At 45.5% G+C, this 24,050-nt stretch overlaps 1 protein-coding gene across 5 annotated transcripts in view; it reads right to left on the bottom strand.

Moving 5' to 3' along the window:
* Positions 1 to 886: 886 nt before the first annotated feature.
* PRPF3 (pre-mRNA processing factor 3) overlaps positions 887 to 24,050 on the bottom strand; it is a 31,402-nt gene continuing 8,238 nt past the window's right edge. For 3 of the 5 annotated variants that reach the window (XM_055132563.1, XM_055132564.1, XM_055132567.1), the window contains 12 exons: positions 23,480 to 23,563; positions 22,988 to 23,208; positions 21,853 to 22,159; positions 19,030 to 19,196; positions 15,777 to 15,856; positions 13,458 to 13,601; positions 11,134 to 11,233; positions 10,847 to 10,960; positions 9,211 to 9,329; positions 8,846 to 8,929; positions 6,040 to 6,101; positions 887 to 1,234 (listed from right to left, as the gene is read on the bottom strand). In XM_055132563.1, coding sequence (XP_054988538.1) covers positions 1,088 to 1,234; positions 6,040 to 6,101; positions 8,846 to 8,929; positions 9,211 to 9,329; positions 10,847 to 10,960; positions 11,134 to 11,233; positions 13,458 to 13,601; positions 15,777 to 15,856; positions 19,030 to 19,196; positions 21,853 to 22,159; positions 22,988 to 23,208; positions 23,480 to 23,563 — 1,629 coding nt within the window. In that variant the 3' untranslated portion in view covers positions 887 to 1,087. Of the gene's footprint in view, positions 1,235 to 5,155; positions 5,231 to 6,039; positions 6,102 to 8,845; positions 8,930 to 9,210; positions 9,330 to 10,846; positions 10,961 to 11,133; positions 11,234 to 13,457; positions 13,602 to 15,776; positions 15,857 to 19,029; positions 19,197 to 21,852; positions 22,160 to 22,987; positions 23,209 to 23,479; positions 23,564 to 24,050 lie in introns of all 5 variants that reach the window. The other 2 variants (XR_008629305.1, XM_055132565.1) reach the window with 2 other exon arrangements.

Raw genomic sequence — 24,050 nt, forward strand, 5'->3', positions numbered from 1 at the left:
CAGGAAGTGAGTTTTAATGGCCTATATGAAATGAAGGGTCCAAGTACTTAGGAGTTGGGGATTCCAGTGGACCCAAAGCTAGCAACAATAAATGCTGAAACTAAAATCTAACCATTCTTAAGTGGAGGAAAACCTATTGCTATAAAGGGTGAGACAAAATGAACTAAATTCCCAAATCCTTTTTCACTTACAAGTGACTATAACAGGGGCTGGAGCAATAGCACAGTGGGTAGGGCGTTTGCCAACCCAGGTTCGATTCCCAGCATCCCATATGGTCCCCTGTGTACCACCAGGGGTAATTCCTGAGTGCAGAGCCAGGTGTGACCCAAAAAGCAAAAACAACAACAACAAAACAAGTGACTGTGATCTTCTTGGACTCTCCGTGCCTACTTCAGCAGATAGTATATTATCATGTATACACCAGTTTTGAGAAATTGATTTTTTTGGGGGGTGCGGGGAGAGTGAGGGGCATTGGGCCACATCAAACAGTACTCAGGTCTCCTGGCTCTCTCACAGGAATCACTCCTGGTAGTGCTGTATGGATTATCAGGGATTGAACATGGTTGGCTACATGCAAAGGCAAGCACCCTCCCCACTACTGATTTTTTTCCAACTTCAGTCCAGAGGAAAGACAATCTGCCCACCTCATGGGTCTACTTAAGGTTAAGAGAGATGGATCCTTATACTGACACTTTCCTTAATCTGTTTCAAGAAGTCTTTCACTCCACTCCAAGCTGAGGTCATATGTGTCCCTTACATGTCAAAACACACATCCATACATCCATTTATATATAAACACCAATGGCATTTTCCTCTCAGGGACTACTGTAATGACGATCACCTGAAGGCCCAGCTCCAACCACTCAGAATGTGTGAATGACCATGCCACATTTAAAAATAACTCTTTAATCATATGCACATATGGGGAAAGGGTAGCACCAGGCTGACCGGGGGAGGAACAGATGTCCCCTTGAGTCCCAGGATCGCCGGCACAGTTCTGAGCTCAGACACAATGGAGAGGGGCTGGGCAGAGAGGAGGAAGAAGACAAAGAAAGTCAGGGGGCAAGAAGGCAGGGCTGCAGCAGTGTCAGTCGGTGGACTCCAGCACGGACTCGCTTAGAGCCAGGTCCCAGTAGTGCTCTGCCCCGTGCTTTTTGAAATGCTCCCGAGCCATGTTCTCTGTTGGGCACTGTTTGAATTTCATCTCCCCAAAGCTCCGGTCTTTGGCTGTACCCTGGGAAGGAGACAAACTGTAATAAAAAATACTGACCTTTCTCATTTATATCAGCTGTATTTTTGTTTTGCTACCCAGTGATGCTAGGGCCTGCTCCTAGAACAGAAGCTGCTTTCTCCCGACAGTGCTTCGGGGACCATATTGTGTGGGGAACAGCCCAGGTCTCCCCCACATGCAGAGGATATACACAAGTCCCTTGAGCCACCTGCCTGGCCCAGCTATACTACTATTTTCTTAGTTCCTGAGTCACATCCAGTGATGATCAGCTTTACTCCTGGCTAGGCTCAAAGGACCGTATGTGATGCTGGGGACTGAATATGGATCTAAAAACCACCACACAAATAAGGCTAGCAGGGCCAGAGTAAGAACACAGCAGGGAGGGCACTTGCAAGACCTGGGTTCGATCCCCAGTCTTGGCAACACATGGCAATAAGAATCTGATTCTGCGGCTGGAGCCATAGCACAGCGGGTAGAGTGTTTGCCCTGCATGCTGCCGACCTGGGTTCAATCCCCGGCATCCCATATGGTTCCCTGTGCACCACCAGGAGTGATTCCTTAGTGCAGAGCCAGGAGTAACCACCGAGCACTCTGGGTGTAACCCAAAATAGGGCTGGAGTGATAGTATAATGGGTAAGGCACGTGCCTTAAATGCTGCCAACCTTGGTTTAATCCCTGGCACCAGATATGGAGGTCCCCAGAGCCCCATCAGGAGGAATCCCTGAGCTCAAGGCCAAGTGTAAACCCTAAACACTGCCCAGTATTGCCCCTCAAACATATTAAAAAAAAAAAAATAGGTAAACCTTGTGTAATAATGTGTAACGACAAAATCAATTCTAGCCTTCTTCACCTCCCTTGAATATTCTGGTATTTTACTAAATGCAGATACATAAATGTTTCCGGCCTCTCTCTCTTTTTTTTTTTTTGGCTGAAAGATGAGCAAATCTAAGCTCTGAGAGGCTTGGATTGAAGAATAAATCTGGGGAGGTCTCAGCCATAGTCCTGGCTAGGCTCAAAGACAGTTTACTTTACAGATGGCGGATCTGGGTTCAATCCCTGGCATCCTTATATGGTCTCTAAGCACCCCCAGGAATGATTTCTGAATGCAGATCTAGGAGTAACCCCTAAGCAAAGCCAGGTGTGACCCCAAAACAAAACAAAGCAAGGAAAAAAAAAAGATTTTAGCCTGAAGTTTTAAGTAGTTAAAAGGATACTGCACCTGAAAGCACTGGCCAGGCTGGAGCCCATACTTGCATGCAGGAGTTCTGGCTTTGCCAGAGTGGTTCCCCAAACACCATATGGAGTGACCCCTGGAATACCAGCTGGGGACTACTAAGCCTTAATCCTCCAAGGGGCTGGACAGAGCCAGATTGTTTTTTTTGTTTGTTTTTGGGTCACACCTGGCGATGCTCAGGGGTTACTCCTGGCTCTGCACTCAGGAATTATTCCTGGCGGTGCTCAGGGGACCATATGGGATGCTGGGGATTGAACCCGGGTCAGCAGCATGCAAGGCAAACACCCTACCCGCTGTGCTATGACTCCAGCCTCAGAACCAGATTCTTATTGCCATGTGTTGCTGCAGGTGGCGCTCAGGGGTCAGATCCCAATGAGGAGACTGGAGCAGAACCTGGTTTGTGTAGGAACTTAATACAAGATTAATTCCTAAGGCCTCTCATATGAATGAAAGGTACTGTGGAAGGATAGCAAATATGTCGGGGGACCCTATGAGATAAAGAAGTTGTATGATGTATTTTGTATGCATAAATTGGAGGAGCTTGGGATAAAGTAGCAATTACGAAGAGAAGGGTCTTTTTATTTACGGGGGTAGGGGCCTGGGCCAAACCCAGCGGTAGAGGGTTTATTCCTGACTCTGTGCTCAGGGGACCATATGTAGTGCCAGGGACTGAACCTGGGGCAGCTGTGTCAAAAGCAAGTGCCTTCCTTGCTGTCCTACCACTAGGGCTCCAAAGGATCAAGCAATCAGGAAACAATTTCAAAAGTGCAATTTACGGGGAAGGGGCACATCAGTGGTACTCAGGGCTTATTCCTGGCTCTATATCACCCCTGGAATTGCTCGAGGGACCATATGGGGTGCCAAGAATTAAACCCAGGTCGCCAAGTGCAAGGTAAGCACCCTACCCAGAAAATGCTACTCTAAACAAAGAATTGGTATTACAAAGTCCTCATTTCCTTTGTAATAGTGTATTTCTCGTATATTTTTTGGGAACCCATGCCCGGTGCTTGGCAGCTCTCCTGGGCTGTCTTAGGCTTGAAGAAGAGTGATGCAGACTAGAGATCAAACCTAGGGATCTGGTGTACAGAGCCTAGACTAGCCTGTGGGGTTTCGGGGAGGGAGAGTTTGGGCCGTACCTGACAATGCTTCTAGGTTCTGGGTAGTTGGGGTTCACTCTCAGACACTTTAGAGGAATGTGCTGGGCCGAGGATGACAGAATTGACCACCAATGTAGGTGAAACACATAGAGAGGCCCAATTATTTGATGGAGGATAAAAACTAGACTTTTGGTAGTGAAGTCTGCAGTAGTGCATAAAAATACGTTGAATTACAACGTTGTATACCTGAAATTTACAGATTATAAACCAATGAACCTCAATAAAAATTTACTTATAAGACTTTTAGTTGGGGCTGGAGTGATAGCACAGTGGGTAGGGCGTTTGCCTTGCATGCGGCTGACCCGGGTTCGATTCCCAGAATCCCATATGGTCCCCCAACACCGCCAGGAGTAATTCCTGAGTGCAGAGCCAGCAGTAACCCCTATGCATCGCCGGGTGTGACCCAAAAAGAAAAACAAAGAAAAAGAAAAAAGACTATTAGTCTGGAGAGATAGTAAAGGTTTGAACACACTTGCTTTTGCATATAGCCCATCTGGTTCCCCATATGGTCATCAGACTCTGCCAGAGTGATCCCTGAATACAGAGCCAGGAGTGATCCCTGAGTATTCCTGGGTGTGACCCGAATCCAAGACCCCCAAACCCCCAACCAAACAAACAGGAAACACCAATAACCCTCTAACTTTTTTTTCTTTTTGTTTTTGGGGAACAGCCAACAATGCTCAGGGCTGACTCCTGGCTCTGTACTTAGGGATCACTCTTGTTGGGGTCTGATGACATTATGTGGTGCCAGGGATTGAACCCGAGTCTGCCGTGTGCAAGGCAAACACCCTACCCACTGTACTATTGCTCTAGCCCCACAACTTTAACTTTTTAAATAAAAAGATCCTACTTAAAGGCCAGAGAAAAGGGAAAGAGGTTCAGATGCTTTCCCTTTCCCTGCATGCAGCCAACCAAGACTCAATCTCTTCAATTCCAGCATCTTCTATGGTCCCTTCTGAAACTCTGGGAGCGACCCAGAGCACAGTCACAGGTAGGCCCTGAGCACTCCCAGATGCCATGCAACCCCCTCTCCAAAATGCTCCTATTTAACCAATGATTTAATCACATTTAACAAAGCACTATTAATGTAATAATCTAAAGCCTAAAAAATTGACACTGTGATGGGAAAATAAAGTCCATGTTTTATTTTATTCTGATCTTGGGGCCACACCTGAGGGTGCTCAGGGATCACTCCTGGAAGGTCTCAGAGGACCATATGTGGGTGTTGGAGACTGAACCAGAATCAGCCAAATGCTACCTCCTGTACTCTCTCTGGTCCCTAAATATTATTTCTAAAACTGGTATATCTTTCATTATACTCCCCTCCAAAATCTCACAATTCATTTCCCTCTTTGCAAGTCTCACATTCATGATTCTCAAATTCATTTGAGAATCTATAGTCTTATGACCAGCTTTACATACTCTTCCCAGATGGCATAATTATATATGTATTCTGATGTAACTAAAAATGTAATCAGAAGACTCAGCTGGCAAACATTTAACAATTCCAAGAAGAAAATACAAACTACTTACGGAATTCATCATAGTTTTACCATTCCATTGTTGCATTTGAATACTATAAACCAGTGGTTTTCAATTGATGCTGGTCTGAAGGTGTAAAAAAGATTAAAAACTGGGCTGGAGAGGTAGTACAGCGGATAGGGCATTTGCCTTGCACATAACTGACCCAGGTTCAATCCCCAGCATAACATATGGTTCCCCGAGCCGCCCTGAGTAATACCTGAGAACAGAGTTAGGAATAAATCTGAGCTCAGGTGGATATGTCCCCAAAGCAAACAGACAAAACTTGCTATTATAAACGATTAGGAATGGACCACGGTGCCAGATGTCCAAATGACTGGAGAAATGCTCTGTAGGCTAAAGGTGTGGCTTTGATCTCTGGGTACCACATGGTCCCCCAGACACAAAATTACCGACAAACACACAGCACTATTTTAGTTTTTGCAGGGAACTGGGGCTCACACCCACTGATGCTCAGGGCTCACTCCAGAATTACTGCTGGCTGGGCTCGGGGAACTCATATGGGGTGCTGGGATTGAACCCAGGTCAGCTATGTGCAAGGTAAGTGCCTACCAGCTGTACTATCTCTCCAGCCCCAGTCCCATGGCACATCTGGCTGTGGTGCCCAAACAAACCACCACTAAGACCTAGAACAGACAGTTTTCTCCCACAAGAACACTTACCTCCTAGGGACTGGATATATAGTACAGAGGATAGGGTATTTGTCTTGCACACGGCTCACCCGGGTTCAATCCCGGGCATCCCATATGGTCCTCTGAGCACCTCTGGCGGTGGCCAGGACTAGTTCCTGAATGCAGAGCCAGGAGCAACCCCTGAGCATCGCTGGGTATGGCCCCAAACAAAAACAAACAAAAAAATTATAAAAGATCACTTACCTCCCAGACTAGCACACATTTGTTGGTTTTCTTCACAGCTTCCTCATCAGATTCTTCATCATCTGGAGAAGAAAACATAGCTCAATCTTGCTCTAGACTTAAGAGTACAGAATAAAATCTAGGTGTAAAGACAGCCACGGCTACCCAGATCCTTAAGATAGTGCCGCCCTTTCCCATGTGCTAGGATCAATGGCAGCTGGTTCTCCTTTTTTCCCAAACTAGACTAAAGCTGAAAATAATTCCAAACATTCCTTTAGCACCTCATATACATCATATAGTGCCAAACAGAACAGGAATTAAATAAAAGAAGTCTCTAATAAAAATTTGCTCTATGTCCTTTGAGAGTCAGTATTTTGATGTCAAATCAAGAAACTTCTCTAGAGTCATGGATGAATGTGGTAAACAGAGGAAATGAAGATATCTTAGAAAAACTTGCAAATCAGGTGCTGGTCAGGGGCTGGAGAGAGCACAGTGAGGAGTGTTGGCTCTGCATGTGGCCAATCTTAGTTCAATAGTTAGCATCCCAAATAGTCCCCTGAGCATGACAGGAGTGATCCCTGAGCACTGAGACAGGGAATAGCACTGAGCACCCCCCGAATCATACTGGTCAATTATTAAAAAAAGTGTCTTGAAGATACAAAAAGTACTTGGGGACTGGGGATAAGGCTCAAGTAGTAGGGCACGTGCTCTGGATGTGTAGAATCGTAGGCTTGTAGGTTTGAGCCCTGGAAATTTATTAACACCACCACCCTCCCCAACCTCAGCACCCCCCGGCAGCTCCTAAGCACTACCAAGAGTGGACTTAGGAAAAAAAATTGCTTTATTTAAGGATAAAAAGCCAAAATTAGAAAAAAATCACAAACACACATAGACATTGCAGATGTTCACTAGTGATTCAGGTCCTTCAAAGGAGGAAAGACTAGGGGCTGGAGCAATAGTACAGCGGGTAGGGCGCTGGCCTTGCATTCGGTCAACCTGGGCTCGATTCCCAGCATCCCATATGGTTCCCTGAGCACCGCTAGGGGTAATTCCTGAGTGCAGAGCCAGGAGTGATCCCTGTGCATTGCTGGATGTGACCCAAAAAGAAAAAAAAAAAAAAAAAGGAGGAAAGAATATTGGTGGAAAAAATCACAGCCAGGAAAACTTAAAAATATATATATAGGAGATGAACCGAGAGCCGCGGCACGAGAAGCAGAGCCCCCGCGCCTATTGACTGTGATCCTGAGGTCTCCTAACCCATTTTGGCACCAGAGCGGATGCGTGAGCCATGCATTTTGACTGTGAACTGAGCTACAACCTTGTGCAGCCCGGGGAGGGATTTTTTTCCCCTCTCCACCCCATTTTTCTGAGCAAAAATGGCGGCAGCGGCAGCAGCCACGTGGTGAGAGCCACCCTTTAAGACCCCTCCACCAGGAGGTAGGACTTTCTTTAGTGACGTAGCCTGTAGGTGATCCTGGGAGGGGGGGTGTTCCCGGCGCGCCTTCCGCCCAGAGATGAACCGAGAGCCGCGGCACGAGAAGCAGAGCCCCGCGCCTATTGACTGTGATCCTGAGGTCTCCTAACCCATTTTGGCACCAGAGCGGATTCTTGCAACCATCCATTTTGACTGTGAACTGAGCTAAAATATTAGAAACCCAAAACCGCGCGGCCGTGATAGCGGCCGCGAGGACTCAAAGTCTTCACTCTTACCAATGAAGAGAAATTATTAGATGATGCCTATTTGGCAGGCCTGATTGTTGGGGAAAATTTCCAATCAATAATAGTGAGTTCTGTATGGAAATATGAAATGTACTCAATATATATAGAGAATAATGGGAATATCATTAGCTACTTAGATGGGGGGTGGGGTGGGAGGGGGGTGTATTAGGGTTCTTGGTGGTGGAACGGGTGCACTGGTGAAGGGATGGTGGTTTAATCAGTATTTGACTGTGACTTGGAAAAAAAAAATATATATATAGATAGATAGATAGACAACATAAGACAAACTGGGTAGCTGGGTAGGGGCTAATAAATAGTTCAGGGGTTGCTGTGCATATAGCTAGCCAGCCCTAGTTCAGTCCCTGATACTGCGTATAGTGCCAGGGGCACCAAGAGTGATTTCTGAGCACAGTCAGGAGTAAGCTATGAGCATTACTGGGTAAAGTTGGGTAAAATAATTTTTAAAAATCACATTTTTGTAACAAATCAAGAGTTATTGGGTTTTTTCCCCTTTTTGGGGGGGGGGGAGGGAGAGGGGGCGGAAACACCTAACACTGCTCAGGATTACTCTTGGCTCTTTCCTCAGGGATCACTCCTAGCAGTACTCAAGTGACCATATGTGGTACCTGGGATCGAATTCAGGTTGGCCACCCTGCTGTACTATTGCTCCAACCCCAGAGTTGGTTAGTTTCAGTTTTTCCTATAGTGTTGAAAAACTTCTAGGCTCTAGTGTACATGCATGCATCCTGCAAATGAACCATATCCCTAGCCCCAAAGCAGAATTTCTAACCTAAGAAACTTTTAAACAAATCAATGCACACATTAAGTGCATCGCTGGCTGAGTGAATGTCCAAATTAACCACACTCATATATCTAGTATCTGGTTCTGGAACAGACATGGAACCAGCTGAAAGGCCTTAAGCAGAGTAACTACTGTCCAGAATATGGACTACAATAATTTCTATATAAATGACTAGCATGCTCGTAGTCTTGATTGTATCTTTCCAAATCTCTAAACATTACCTAGTATTGACTGGCAAGAGTGCCTGAGAGAAGAGAGGCAAAGCAGCATTCCCACCGCCCCCATATTCCCTCTCGCCCCATTCACCATCTCCCTTTGTGTTAGAGGTCTGTTCATCCCACTTTATCCGATGCAGCATAAGACGCTTAAATTTCTTCTGGGCTTTGGGGCCTAGAAACAGAGAAGGAGAATTTTGCCAGTGCTGTGGAAGATGATGATATAAAGATCCTCTGAGCTCACTGAATGTTCAGACATTAATGTGGTTACTGAAGCAATCCACCCCAGGAACCACATCTTAGGTTCTTCTACCCCAATACAGACAGAAAAAGAGCCCCAGCTACCATGCCCGTGTGGCTCTGAAACAGAATCTTGTTCTTCTTCCCACCACGCTGCTCTTTCACGTCAAGGCCCAGCGCTGCCTCGGGATAGTCGCCCCTGTTTTCCGGACTCACCCCCTTCCACTACCACCACGTTGACATCCTTGTGCAGTACCACTACCCCCGTCAGGTACAGCTGCCCAGCATTGGCCTCAATCTTGAACTTCTTGGCTGGGTTGCTCAAATTTCGAACTCTGGAGAAGGGAAAGTTTAGGATCCAAAGTGATTTTCTCTCTAAAAACAAAGGCCGCTGATGGAAGTAAATATACTAATGTTTAAAAGGGAGGGTTGATGATTCTAGAAGTATTTCCAGCACCTAATACTTCTCCAAAGTAAAGCACCACACACCTTATTACTACAAGTACCATGTAAAATGATACTCTAACAATGAAAGAGGTAAAGTCACTCAGAAACATTGATAAGCTAGTTGTTTTTGACAACATAAATACCAAACAACTCTTTGCCTTGAGTTGCTAATAATGCAGTCATGTTCTATATTTAGGATATCAGAAGGATACATGAAGGATTGTAAGCAGCAACAGCCTGTTTTTAACAAGTGGTTCTAATACATCAAGACCAGAAAAGAGACTTTTCGGGTAAGTGCCTTTCTGCATTATCAGATTTAAACAACAACAACAACAACAACAAATTAGGGATCCCAGGGAGAGTACGGCGGTAGGGGGTTTGCCTTGCATGAGGCTGACCCAGGCTTGAAGCCTGGTACCCCATATGATTCCCCAGTCCTGTCAGGAGTGATCCCTGCGCACTGCCCGGTGTGGCCCCCAAACAAAAAACAGCACTACTTTTTTTTTCTTTTTCTTTTTGGTTCATACCTGGCAATGCACAGGGGTTACGCCTGCCTCTGCACTAAGGAATCATCCCTGGTGGTGCTCAGAGGACCATATGGGATGCTGGGATTTGAACCCGGGTCGGCCGCGTGCAAGGCAAACAGCCCTACCCGCTGTACTATTGCTCCAGCCCCCAAAACAGCACTACTTTTGTAATTACCACTATGTTAAATTACTGATTATGAGTGAATTTTAAAAACAGAAGATACATACTTCATGTAAAAGGGCAGGAGAAAGATATCAATAGAAAGGTAAGAAATATTTGTACCATATAAGTGCATTTTGGAGTGGTATTAAAGGATTACTACCAATATATCAAAATATTAATTACTACGGCTAAGAAAATTTTAATGCTTCCCTAGATTGGCAGAGGCTATTTTACTCTTCACAAAGGACTGAAATCTAATCAACACCTTGGCCTGGACAGCTGTTTCTTTCTTCACCCCCTTTAGCATCAGTATTAGTTCACTAAGAAAATAAATTTCAGGGCAAGTGCTATGGCTCAGTGGTCACATATATACTTCACATGTGTGAGACCTTGGGTCTGATCCTCATCCAAAGATAAATAAGTAAATCTTTAGTTTTGGAGGGGGTTCACTCCCAACTGTATATATTTGGAGGACATATGTGGTGCTGGCAACCGAATCTGGGGCTCCTGCTGCAAAGAATGCGCTAAGTCCATAAAGTGCTCTCCCTGGCCCTGAATGGATCTGCAATCCACAGCACTGCAGAGAGATTTACTGGCTTCTGGTTCCTATGAGGCTTGCTGCCAGAGAGCAGGGCCAGCGTCAGGTGTGCTTCTAGAAAGACTGTAACGTCTGTCTCAAGCACTTGGAACAGGCCAGCCCAGGGTGGACACCTACCTATACACAGATATGTGCACCCCCTGTGAAATGTCTTCTTTAAGCTTTTTAATTTTCTTGACCTTTCTCTGTTCCGCTGTAAGCTTCCGGGCAGCATTAGCCTCTTCATGCGCTCTGTCGTGACAGGAAGGACATCCACAAGTGAGAAAGGCATTGAAGCTCAGAGGCAGGGCTGAGGGAGAGACAGAGCAACAGAGGACTCTCCCCTCGCGCCAATGATGGGGCCCCCACCAGAGTCGGGAAGGTACTTGCCCTTGGTTCCACCCATCCCGCCCCATAGCACTTACTTCTGTCTTTTTGCCATCTGTGCTCTGACATGGGCTTCTACCTTCGTGGGGTCTTGAACAGCTTCTGTTCCTAATACTCTCATCAGATTCGAAATTCTTACTGCAATGAAGAGGATGAAAACTGGTCTTAGACATTGTTCCACATGGCACACTACTCACTTTTTTTTTTTTGCTTTTTGGGTCACACGTGGTGATGCATAGGGGTTTCTCCTAGCTTATGCACTCAGGAATTACTCCTGGTGGTGCTCGGGGGACCATATGGGATGCTGGGAATCGAACCCAAGTTGGCCGCGTGCAGGGTAAATGCCCTACCCGCTGTACTATAGCTCCAGCCCCACACTACTCACTTTTATTACCAACCTGTATTGCTGACCTATTTCAAAACTTTGTTTAAAACTGACTTCCTCCATGGAAGAACTCCTACCTCAAAAAGCTAATCCAGGGGCTGAAGCGATAGCACAGTGGGTAGGGCATTTGCCTTGCATGCGGCCGACCCAAGTTCGATTCCCATCATTTCGTATGGTCCCCAAGCACCACTAGAAGTAATTCCTGAGTGTAGAGCCAGGTTAATAACCCCTGTGACTGCTGGGTGTGTGTGGGGGGGAAGCTAACCAATCAACTTTTAGCATTTTTGTAGAAAGAAAATTACACAATTTAGGAGCTAGATTGACAGCACAGCAGGTAGGGTACTTGCCTTGCTTATGCCTGACCTGGGGCCCATCCTTGGCAACCCCGATGGTCACCTGAGCATCACCAGGACTGATCCCCAAGCACAGAGCCAGGAAAACCCCCTGAGAATCACTGGTGTGACCCAAAAACCAAAACCAAAAGAAAAGACCACAATTTAAACAGTATGGACTTACATTTTTTTTTTTAAAAAAATGAACAGAGGGGCTGGAGAGATAGCACAGCGGGTAGGGCGTTTGCCTTGCACGCGGCCGACCCAGGTTCAAATCCCAGCATCCCATATGGTCCCCTGAGCATGGCCAGGGGTAATTCCTGAGTGCAGAGCCAGGAGTAACCCCTGTGCATCGCCAGGTGTGACCCAAAAAGCAAAAAAAAAAAAAAATGAACAGAACTTCATTTCTTTGTAGTTTTCAATTGATTATAACATAGTCTTTAAAGATCCTTTATATAACAGTGCTGATTCAAAATAATACCAAGTGGTTGGGGCCGGAGCGATAGCACAGCGGGTAGGGCGTTTGCCTTGCACGCGGCCGACCCAGGTTCGATCCCCGGCATCCCATATGGTCCCCCAAGCACTGCCAGGGGTAATTCCTGTGCATTGCTGGGTGTGACCCAAAAAGCAAAAAATAAATAAATAAAAATAAAAATTAAAAAAATAATAATAATACCAAGTGGCAGTTAAGTTTTTTAAAAAACTAGTTTTACTTTTTGAATGCTAAGAATTACATACATAACAAATCTGAACAAAATAACTACTAGCTTCATGTATTTTAAGACCATTAGTCTTCAAGGAACATCAGTGTTATGTAGTTAATAATAACTGAAAGTAAGTTTTAAAGGCCAGAGAGATATTTAATGAGCTAAATTACATGTTTTACATACAGGAGACCCAGATTTGATCTTTGGCAAGACATAGTCCCCAAACATCTTCTGGGTGGACTCGAGCACCCCAATCCTTATGCTTGGTTTTTGGGTCACACCTGGCAGTATCCGGCAGATCATGTGCTACCCCAGATGTAAGCTGCTCTTCTGCTGCTAAGTCTTCACTGCAAACCCCGCAGAAGCTTCCTTCTCTTTTAGTTTGTTTTGGGGTACCCAGCATGCTTACTCTGTGCTCAGGGATCACTCCTGGTGGGACTCAGGAGTCCATACACAGTGTTGGAACTAAACTGGGGTAAGCTGCATGCAGAGGAAGCACTTTAGCCCTCCCCTCAGTCCCTGGCCCCAAAAGCTCTAAATGACCATTATGACCTACATGTTGAACTTAGTAAGAACATCAGGAGCTGGAGTGATATAGCACAGCAGGTACAGTGCTTTGTCTTGCATGTATCTGACCAGAGTTTGATCCCTGGCACCACATACAGTCCCTTAAGCCCTATCAGGAGTGACCCCAGAGCACAGATCCAGGAGTAAGCCCTGAGCAATATTAGGTGTGGCCCTTACCCCACCTACCCCACCACACCAAAACAGAACATCAACCCAAAATATAGGAAAGAAAAGCAAAATCCACAAATACCCAAGAATGATTCACAGAAGCAGAAAAGAATCCCCATCTAGAGATGCTGAATTTCCCCAGGAGTGAAATCGCCATGACATCACCGAGTCCCCAGGACTGCTTGGCCACAGCATATACACACCTTTGGGCTCTGGAGGGGGCATCAGGCCCAGCCTGACTTTTTCTTGTAGCTCCTTCTGAGCTTCCCTCCTTGTTTGTCTCCGAAGTTTCTTTTGTTCCTTCTTGGTAAGATAGACTCCCAGAGTAACTGGTGTGTCACTGTCGACTTGTCAAGGAGAGAAAGGAATGAATCAAAGCATTATTTCAATAACGGCAATTTTGACAATTTTATTAAATAACTTGGGTGACTATCAATCATTTGAAAGACTATCCAGCTTTTGGGCTGGAGCGACAGTACAGCAGGTAGGGCGTTTGCCTTGCACACAAATGACCCGGGTTTGGTCCTGGCATCCCATATAGTCCCCTGAGTACTGCCAGGAGTGATCCCTGAGTGCAGATCCAGGAGTAAGCCTTCAACATTGGTGGGTAAGGTCCCAAAACAAAAAATCTTTGGCTGTTTTACTTTTAGACTACAGGTTATATTCTTTCATTAACATGTTGCTTAATCAGAAAATATTTAAGAAAAGTAAAAGGGAGGGGAAAAGAAAACAGGGAATGTGGACAGAGTACAGTACCCAGGTTAGCTATATATAATCAAGAGTAAGCCCTGAGTATTGACTGGTATAACCCAAAGCAAAAAAAAAAAAAAAAGAGAGAGAGAAAAGGTCAGGAAAGCTCCTGGATTATTTAAAGGGTCTTTTTTTGGGGAAAGGGGGGGTGGCTTTTCTGGTCACACCTGGGGATGCTCAGGTTTACTCCTGGCTCTGCACTCAAGAATTACTCCTGGCAGTGCTGGGGGAGGACCATATGGGATGCTGGGGATTGAAAAGGGCCCAGCTACGTATTAAGGCAAATGCCCTACCCACTGTACTATCTCTCCAACCCTGATACTATTTTTTGCTATATACTATCAATCTGGCTGAGTGATAGCACAGCAGATAGGGCATTTGCCTTGTATGCGGCTAACCTGGGTTTGATTCCTCCATCCCTCTGGGAGAGCCTGGAAAGCTACCGAGAATATCCTGCCCGCATGGCAGAGCCTGGCAAGCTACCTGTGGCATATTTGATATGCCAAAAATAGTAACAAGTCTCAAAATGGAGACATTACGGTACCCGCTCAAGTAAACTGATGAACAACAGGATGACAGTGCTAAAGTGCTATACTATCACTCTGGCCCCTTGACTTGTATCACTTGCCACTTGTCATCCCGTTGATCTTCGATTAGCTCGGGCAGGCATCAGTAACATCTTTATTTGTCCCTGTCATGTGCGCATGTAGCTCAATGATGTCTGCTTATTCCAGGAACAGGAAGAGCCTCAAATTGTTTATTCAGGGTTTTGACGAAGAAATCTGACCATCTCATGTTGTTGCTTTTTTTTGGGGGGGGGGTCACACTGGGCTGTACTCAGGGTTACTCCTGGCTCTACACTCAGGAATTACTCCTGAGTAATTCAGGGGACCATGTGGGATTGCTGGGGATCAAACCCGGGTTAGCCTCATACAAAGCAAATGCCTTCCCCCCACTCTACTATTGATCTGGCCCCAAATGAAGGGTCTTTTTAAGCAAGACTCACACATTTTTTACAAAAGCTTTTTGGGGGGAGGGGTGCTCACACAAGGCAGAACTGGGGTCATTCCTAGGGATGCTTGCCAGACCATGAAGTGCTGGGGATTAAACTTATATGCAGAGCATGTGCTCAGGCCCTAAAATAGCATTCTTATCTTCAGAGCTCTAGTTCTTTAAGCAGCTGAACCTTTTAATCAACTGAAGCATGGTGAGACAGACACAAGTCCAGAGCTACTTACTCTCTAGCCCTGACAAAAACAGGTTTAATTAATGGTTTTCTGGGGTGCCAGGTATTGAACCCAGGGTCTGATATGCTAGATAGAACAACGTTTGTGCTCTACTGCTGAGCTACATCCCAGGTTCTGCTCATCAATTTTTCCTGTTTGGGTCACACTCCAAGATGCTCAGGACTTACTCCTGGCTCTGCACTCAGGGATCACTCCTGTGGGGCTGGGGGGCCATACAGGGTGTCAGGGATCAAACCCAGGTTGGCTATGTTCAATGCAACAGCCCTCCTCCTCTTACTTTTCTTAAATATCTTTCTCAGCAGTGCTTCAAGCACTGCATCAACGTTGCGGCTAGCAGCTCTCTGTGCTCTTTAATCCAAATGAACGTGGAAGTTCAATACCTCAGTCATAACTGTGAACCGGTAAGACATTTCTGAATGTTCAATAGTTCCATGTGGATATCGACTACTGTTTCAGCACACCACAAACACAGAACATTCCCTCTAGCACAGAAGTTCATCAGACAATACTTCTCTAGTGTCTTACCTGGAGGGTTAAGTTGAGCTGGATGTTCAACAAGATTTGTAATTCCAAAATAATCTTCTCTCTTGGGCTTTTCCTCTCTACTATAATTGGAGGGAAAAGGAAAAAAGATACATAGGTAGAAATCATTTCAAGAAAAGGAGTATCAAAAAAATTTTTTCCGGGGCTGGAGTGATAGCACAGCGGGTAGGGCGTTTGCCTTGCACGCGGCAGACCCGGGTTTGATTCCCAGCATCCCATATGGTCCCCTGAGCACCGCCAGGGGTAATTCCTGAGTGCAGAGCCAGGAGTGACCCTTGTGCATCGCCAGGTGTGACCCAAAAAGCAAAAAAAAAAAAAAAAAAAAAAAGGAAAAAAATTTTTTCCTCCTATCAATACCATACTCTGACTTGGACCAAAATATGCTGCTAAATAAGCCAAATTATCAAATGTTTGAGTACAAATATTTTTGTATAAGGAGTGGAGTTTGGGCTACATGCTCAGGAACCCTAAAATGGTGCCATGATTGAACCAGGGTCGGCTAATGTAACTGTAAGTAAGGCCAAGTACCTTAGATTGCTCATGAGCTCCCCAAACTGCAAATGAAAAAATAAACGGACTTTTCATGATGGAGTCTAGCCCTTTTCAATATTTCCATATCTATAATATCGCATTATATTACATACTTCTCAAGATGAGAAAACTGGGTGCCGATAATGTTGGAAAAGTCCTCAAGGCTTTTCCTACCCCAACACCCTCGAAGGACATTATAGTCCTGCATTATAAGAAAGACTCTAAGATAGTGGTTGACCAAAGAAGGGCAGGCAGAGGCTAAAAAATAATGTCCTGAGGGGCTGGAGTGATAGCACAGCGGGTAGGGCGTTTGCCTTGCACGCGGCCGACCCGGGTTCAAATCCCAGCATCCCATATGGTCCCCTGAGAACTGCCAGGGGTGATTCCTGAGTGCATGAGCCAGGAGTGACCCCTGTGCATTGCTGGGTGTGACCCAAAAAGCAAAAAAAAAAAAAAAAAAAAAAAAAAAAAATGTCCTGAAATCCTGCGTTAGAAGGATAATGCAGAGAGGCAAACACTCTCTGCCCATCATTCACTGTCTCGTTCTTTTTAAGAATTCTTGGCTGTATTTTAGGACGGGATCTTTAAGAAATAAAAATACCAAGGCTAGACAGTAACAAAGCCTTGCACATGGCTGACTTGATTCAATCCCAGAGCACTGTCAGAAATGATCCCGTGAGAAGTACAAGTTGGCAACGATGCAACTTCTGGCAGATATCTCTCTGGACTTAGTTACTAAAATACTAAATTACAGAAACCCAAAACTGAGAGGCCGCTAAGTGTGGTCACTCGACCTCACACTTCTTCATCCTCAGCAATGGAAAACAAATTACCTAATGCTTCCTTTTCAGCAGGTCTGACTTTAGGGGAGAGACTCTCCAAACAATAATAGTGAGTTTTGTTGAAATATTGTATGCAATCAAAGTGAAAGTAAAGTGAAATTTATTAGTTACACAGGCGGGGGGGGGGGCTTAGGGTGGGGGGGGCTAGGGGCGTGGGGGTGTTTGGGGTGTGAGGGGGCGGGGTGGAGCTATACTGGGATTCTTGGTGGTGGAATATGAGCACTGGTGAAGGGATGGGTATTCGAGCATTGTATAACTGAGATTTAAACCTGAAAACTTTGTAACTTTGTAACTTTCCACAATAAAAAATTAAAAAAAAAAGAATTACTCCTGGAGGTGCTCAGGAGACTATACGAGGTGCTGGGGATTGAACCCGGGTTGGCCACATGCAAGGCAAATGCCCTACCCACTCTGCTATGGCTCCAGCCCGAGATTGTCATTTTCAATTGCTCATATTATTTCAAGTTATAGATATCACATAAATTATGTCATCATTCTTAGAATTGCAAATATTTAGTCTGCTCCACATTCTCACTATTGTAATTAAACAGCAATAAATATCTCTGTATAAAAAAAAAAAAAAAAAAAGAAATGATCCCGAGTACAGAGCCATTAAGTGATCCCTGTATACAGCCCAGGAGTGGTCCCTCTCTCCTCTCTCTTCCTCTCCCTTCTCCCTAACCCCCTCCTCAAGACCTGTTTTTTTTTTGTTTTGGTGCAGAGCCGGATCATGTGTGAACAAGGCAAACATCCCACCCACTGTACTGTACTGTACTGTACTGTGCTGGCTTCAATAAATCAGGATGTGGTTCAAGTGAAAGAACACACGTGAAAGCACATGAGCGGCCTGGGCTTGATCCCCGATACCACTAAAAGCACTGGGCAGGACCCCGGTACCGCAACAGCAGGAATGCGACCGAGAGGCAGAGTGCAGGCCTGGCATGTACGGGGCACTGGCTTCTACTCCTAGCTCCAGCTGTTTGAGGGAACACCTAATAAGGTGTTTTTTTTTTTTAAAGAATGCTCAAAATAATATGTCAGTAGAAGCAGGAAATGTATAAGATTGCTTTAAGGAAGCGTCCCTTTCTCCTGTATTAACCCCAAACCAAAAATGTGACCCATGTCTTATTTTCTTCTTTGTGTTTCCTGTGGTATTGAGGGATCAAACCCAAGAGTTTTGAGTACACATGGATGTAAGTACTCCACTGCTGAGCTAGTGAGATCTCTGGTGCCATATATTTTTTTGGTAAGTGGGGGAGGGGTAGGCTCCCAAGAGAAGCTCAGGAGATCCAGAAGCCCTCACAGAGATCCCCGGGCCACTGCAGCACAGGCACTATAGTAAGGAGATTCCAAGGGTTAGTCTGGTGGTGGTCAGTGCCTCGGGCTGTGGAGACAGTAAGTAGGGTTAGAGCACATGCTTGGTGTGTGGGAGGGGAGTCCTGGGTTCAATTCCCAGTACAAGGTCCCATGAACACTGCTGGGATAAGACCTCAAAATAAAACTCTAATTTTTTAAAAGGTCAGGGTCTGGAGCGACAGTACAGCAAATGGCACAGAGCGTTCAGTCTCCTGCACCCCACGTTTCCCTTGACCTGCCAGGAGTGATCTCTGAGTGCAGCACCAGAAGCCCTGAACGCTGCCAGGTGTGTCCCCCCCATTCTCCCTATCAAAATAAAAGCCAAAGTTTGGGCTGGAGAGATAGAATAGTGGGCAATAGACTTTTCTTATATGACAGCCCTGGACTCCATCCTTGGCACTGCATATGGTTCACCAGCACCATCAGGAGTGATCCCTGAGCACAGAGGCAGGAGTAAGCTCAGAGACAACTGGGTGCTGCCCCCACCCCAAACCAGATAGACTTACAGGTCAAAGCCATTCGGGATGATGTAAGAGTCCCACCATTCGATTTCGGGGATGTCCCCTTCCCTCAGCTCCTTCTTTGGGGCGATCAGAGCCAGTCTGGTGGAAGTGTGGATGCCTGTTTTCCGAGCTGCCTGGGAGATTTCTGCCTGCAGCTTCTCAAGCTGAGCCTACAGACAGAATAAACCAAAAGGGAGACAAGATCAAGGGTCACAAAAGAGTGAGATGGTATAATTCCACTCTAATATTCCTTTATCATACTCATTACAGTGTGAAAGTCACAATTTCTGCAAGTTTAGAAAAGTTATCCTTATTCTTAATGATTTACTCTCAACTCACTTGTCAACACTATTAAAAAAAAAAAAAAAACTGTTCTGAGGGCCAGAGACAGAGATAGTGCAATGAGTAGGGTACTTGTCTTTCATGCAAGTGACCTAGATTTTTTTTTTTTTTTTTTGCTTTTTGGGTCACACCTGGCGATGCACAGGGGTTACTCCTGGCTCTGCACTCAGGAATTACTCCCGGTGATGCTTAGGGGACCACATGGGATGCTGGGAATCGAACCCGGGTTGGCCGAGTACAAGGCAAGTGCCCTACCCGCTGTGCTATCGCTCCAGCCCCAAGTGACCTATATTTAACCCCAGACACCATACACGTCCCCAAGTCCCACCAGGAGTGATATCTGAGAGCAGAGCCAGGAGAGTGTCCTGAGAACTGTGGGGTGTGGGCCCTCAAACAAAATGTGTTTTGAAGTGAACATGAGAAGGTACAAAGCACTGAATTATTATTACAACACAGTCGATGCATGGGTCAGGTGCAGAAAATTTAACACCAGGACCTCCCGACCCTGTGCCAGACTGTCTTCTCTGGGGCTACTTGGAGTGGGGCAGGTTGAGTTTCCCTCCCCACACCAGCAGCAACCCAGGAGCCGAAAACTCCAGAACTCAACCACTGCCATGCTCAAGGCTGCTGTCCACAGGCTCAGCCAAACCTCCCCCATGAGGGAACCTACAGAAAAACCCAGGTATGCGGGACCCATGACTGAGATCTTCAAGCTCGCTTGGAGTGAGACTGGGCTTCCTCCTCCCAGCCCTCTAGTTTTCCAGTAGCTTGACAATCACACCCACAAACTGCCCCCAGTGCCATATAATCTCATCAACAGCCAAGATCCAGAGACTCTGAAATAAAGGTCCTGGAAGAGAGCAGCATACGTCTTACCCATGAGTGAATCTGCTATATAATCATATTGTAAATTTCAGAATTCCTGGAGCGCGCGGCCTCAGTTGTGGCTGTGCGATTTTTCATACTCTAGCCTGCTGATGTACCAAAAGTAGCACACATTTGTTTGGGTTTAACATACATGCTTGTAATTTCTTACAACAGGGCTTACATGGCTCCAAGATGAAACACAACAATCTTCACACACTTTGCTCTTATGGTGGTGGGAAGGTGCACAGTGGTGGGATTAGTGTTTAACTATCAATACAATGAATTATTGTGAACAACTTTATAAAAATTAAATTAAATTTAAAAAAATTAACATCAGGTTAGCCCTGTGGAGAAGGATCAAACTCAATTTTCTATTATTTCACTTAAGCTGACTATAAATAAGGAAATGAACATAAAGTGGCCCTTGTCCTGCACACAGTTGAACTGGGTTTGATCCCAGTACCACCTACGGTCCTCTGAGTACCACCAGGAGTGAAGCCTAAGCAAAGAACCAGCAGTAAGTCCTGAGCACAGTCAAGTCTGCACCAAAACTGGGGGGAAACCCAAAATCAGCTAAAGGGACTGGGAGATCACTGAGGTCTGGAGCTGAACCCAGAGTCACAGAGGCCTGGGGTCAAGCCCCAGCACTGATGGTCTCTAGCAATGCTTATGGAGCCCACTCAGACCATGGGGAAGTTCGCGCCCCGCCCCCCAGCCCAAAAATAACAAATTGGGAGGCATTCTGGTGAGCAACGCGGCCCGGAAAATGCTCCGGACCTGAATTGGGGCCAACAACACCGGGGAGCCGGAAGGAGGAGGTGCAGCCAGCACACCTTCTCCAGATGGAGCCCTGGTGACACTGAGCAGCAACTAACACGGCTCCGGGATTCGGGACTGGGACACATCCGAACTGTGCGGCCGCTACTGCGGCCGCGCGACCTTTTCTAAAACCTGAAAACATACAATCTTTTAATGGAAAACTAATTATCAAATGCTTCCTTAATAGGGTTATCTTGTTTGGGGGTATAATTCCCACAACAATAGTGAGTTTTGTGTTGAAATATGGAACGTAATCAACGTGAAAAGAAAATGAAGTGAAATTCATCAGGTATACAGTTGGGGTGGGAGGCGGGGGGTATACCGGGGATTTTGGTGGTGGAATATGGGCACAGGTGAAGGGATGGTGTTTGAATACGGTATAACTGAGACATAAACCTGAGAACTTTGTAACTTTCCACATGGTGATAAAATAAAATTTAAAAACAACAACAACAACAAAAAAAAAAAAACAAAACACCTGAGTCGGCTACATGCAAGACAAAAAAAAAATAATAACAAATTGGGGTGAGAGATATTACACTTGAGTGTGATCCCTGGCACCAAGTTATGTCCCCTGGCACAGATACAGGAGTAAGTCCTGGGCACATCTGCATGTCTACCCCTCAAAACCAGCTAAAAATCAAGTATTCCAGGAATAATACAGCTTTTCAGAAATGATTACTCATTGCCATATTATTTGCTCAACTGGCTCCCTATAACACTGATAGTATTTTGGGACTACATTTGATTAGCTATGTAAGGTTTCTGAAGCTCTAGATTACATTCTAACTCAGATACCTTCGTCCGTAACCGCTGAGCAATCTTCTCAAATTTGCCCTTGTCGTGGAACTTAAAAGTACGTCTCTGGCGCTGGGAAGGGGCAATTGACACTCGAGGATCAAAAAAGGTATTAGACTCCATGTCTTCTGATGGCTTTTCTTTCAACTGTTGCTTAAACTGCTCCCTCTTCACAGCACGGATATTGGCCTTCAGAGTAGGCATTCGGTGTGTCAGCTCAATCTCCTTGCCTGTTGCATCTACAGTTCGACCTTGCTCATCAAGGATCAGTGGTGTTGGTTTAGTTTGGTCTTTTAACTCCACCTTCCTAAAATACAGCCCAGAAAAAAATAAATCCCAAGTAGAACAGAGAGTCGAACAATGAGCAAATCAAAACCATGGGCAGACAACTAGACCTGCAATTCTAGGGGACATAAATCCACCAGTAAGTAGTATCTTTCCTAAAACCCTCAAACTAGACGGCTGAACTGAGTCATCTCTGTTCAATGCCCTTAGGAGCTGGAGAGCCTCAGAGTGCAATGGGCTAAGCACAGGCTCTACAGCAGGAGGCTCGTTCCTGAGCGCTGCCACATGTGGCCCAAACATTAAAAAGAAATAAATCCCACTGGTGAGAATCTCCAATCATCCTCTCTTGAATCAGAAAGATGCCAATTCAACCACCTGTGCTAAAACTAAAGTGGCTCATATTTGGCTTGGGGATGTGGCACAGTAGTAGAATGTATGCCTCTCGTATGTAACAGAATGTCCTAGGTTTAATCCTCATAGTGGGGGAAAAACCAACACTAAAAACAAAATAACCTCTTACCCAGTTGTAGGAATTCTCAGATGTGGTTTCAACAAGACTTAATGAATACACAGGTGAATTAGAAGCAGGAGACCTGATTCTATTCTTTACTACAAAATTAGATGTATAATCTTAATCTCAATAAGATAAACTTTGCAAGAAGGAAGCCAAGAGAATAAATTGAAATTGTACCTACAGTCACATGTAAGAAAAATGGAAACTGACAGAAATTATAGAGGTTCTTTGAAAGAAATGGATCATAAGCACCCAAATAATCAATTATGTCTCAAAAAAATCAACTTCAATTGATACTTCTCAAATGACAAGGAATTTCATGAAATTGATACTCACGGAGGGGCAATGCCCATGGCATGGAGATTGGCCAGGCCCACCATGTTGGCATTGCCAATGAGGCCCGGTTTGAGTGCCAGCTGGGCTTGGATACGGGCTTGAAGTTCAGCTGCCTTCCTGGCTTTCTCAATAGCATCATTCATGAAAGTTGCAGCCTGGGAGGGTTGGATAGTGTTGCCAATGGGAAGTCGCTCTGGTTGAGAGGAAGAGGGAGTCTTTGGCTGTGAAAGAAGAACCGGAATATCAGACAGGCAGACGTGTACACACCTGCCCCATGGGAGACCATAAAGGGGAATACACTGTCACTCCTAGACTCTGAGGGACTTCAAGAAATTTGTGTTCAAGTTTGCCTTACTCCAGGGTGGGCCCCAAAGAATGAACCCAGACCTTACACATGCACAGCACTCTCTGCCATTAAGTCACATCCCTGGACAATGCCCCCCAACCCACTCCAACCGTGTATTGAGATTTAAGAGTAGTTGGGCACAGTACCTGAGGTGTAGGGGGGCTAATGAAGCTCAGTTGCTTTTTTCTTTCCTCTATTTGCCGTGTGGCTGCTTCCATCATCTGTTTGATCTGCTCTCCAGTGGAGGAAAAAGTTAAAGACTGTTAATTTCTCCCTTTTATTTTTCTTGCACAGGCCTGTCTAGTGGGCTTTTAAGTTGAGTATTCTTAAGTGTTTCATGATCCACTTTATGCTCCCTGCAGCATAAGCTGAGATCTAGGCTAAGCTTTCACAGCTGAGCTCTGGCACCATTCACCCCATCTTCAGCGTAGTAACAAACTACTAATATTCTAGGCAGAAAGCTGAGATTTGAATTTAATTCTGCTACGCAACTTAGTCTAGTGCCTATGTCACCTTTGACATAGCATCTATTTTTTGGGCTTTTTTTGGTTTTGTTTTGGAGCCACACCCAGCAATACTCAGGGGTTAATCCTGCTCTGGGCTCAGAAATTACTCCTGCAGTTCTCTGGGGACTGTTTGGGATGCTGGGGTTCAAACCCAGATCAGTTGTGTATAAGGGAAGCACCCTACTCACTGTACTATCTCTCCGCCCCGACA

Source organism: Sorex araneus, chromosome 3 (assembly GCF_027595985.1).
Source record: "Sorex araneus isolate mSorAra2 chromosome 3, mSorAra2.pri, whole genome shotgun sequence".
Taxonomy (NCBI): domain Eukaryota; kingdom Metazoa; phylum Chordata; class Mammalia; order Eulipotyphla; family Soricidae; genus Sorex; species Sorex araneus.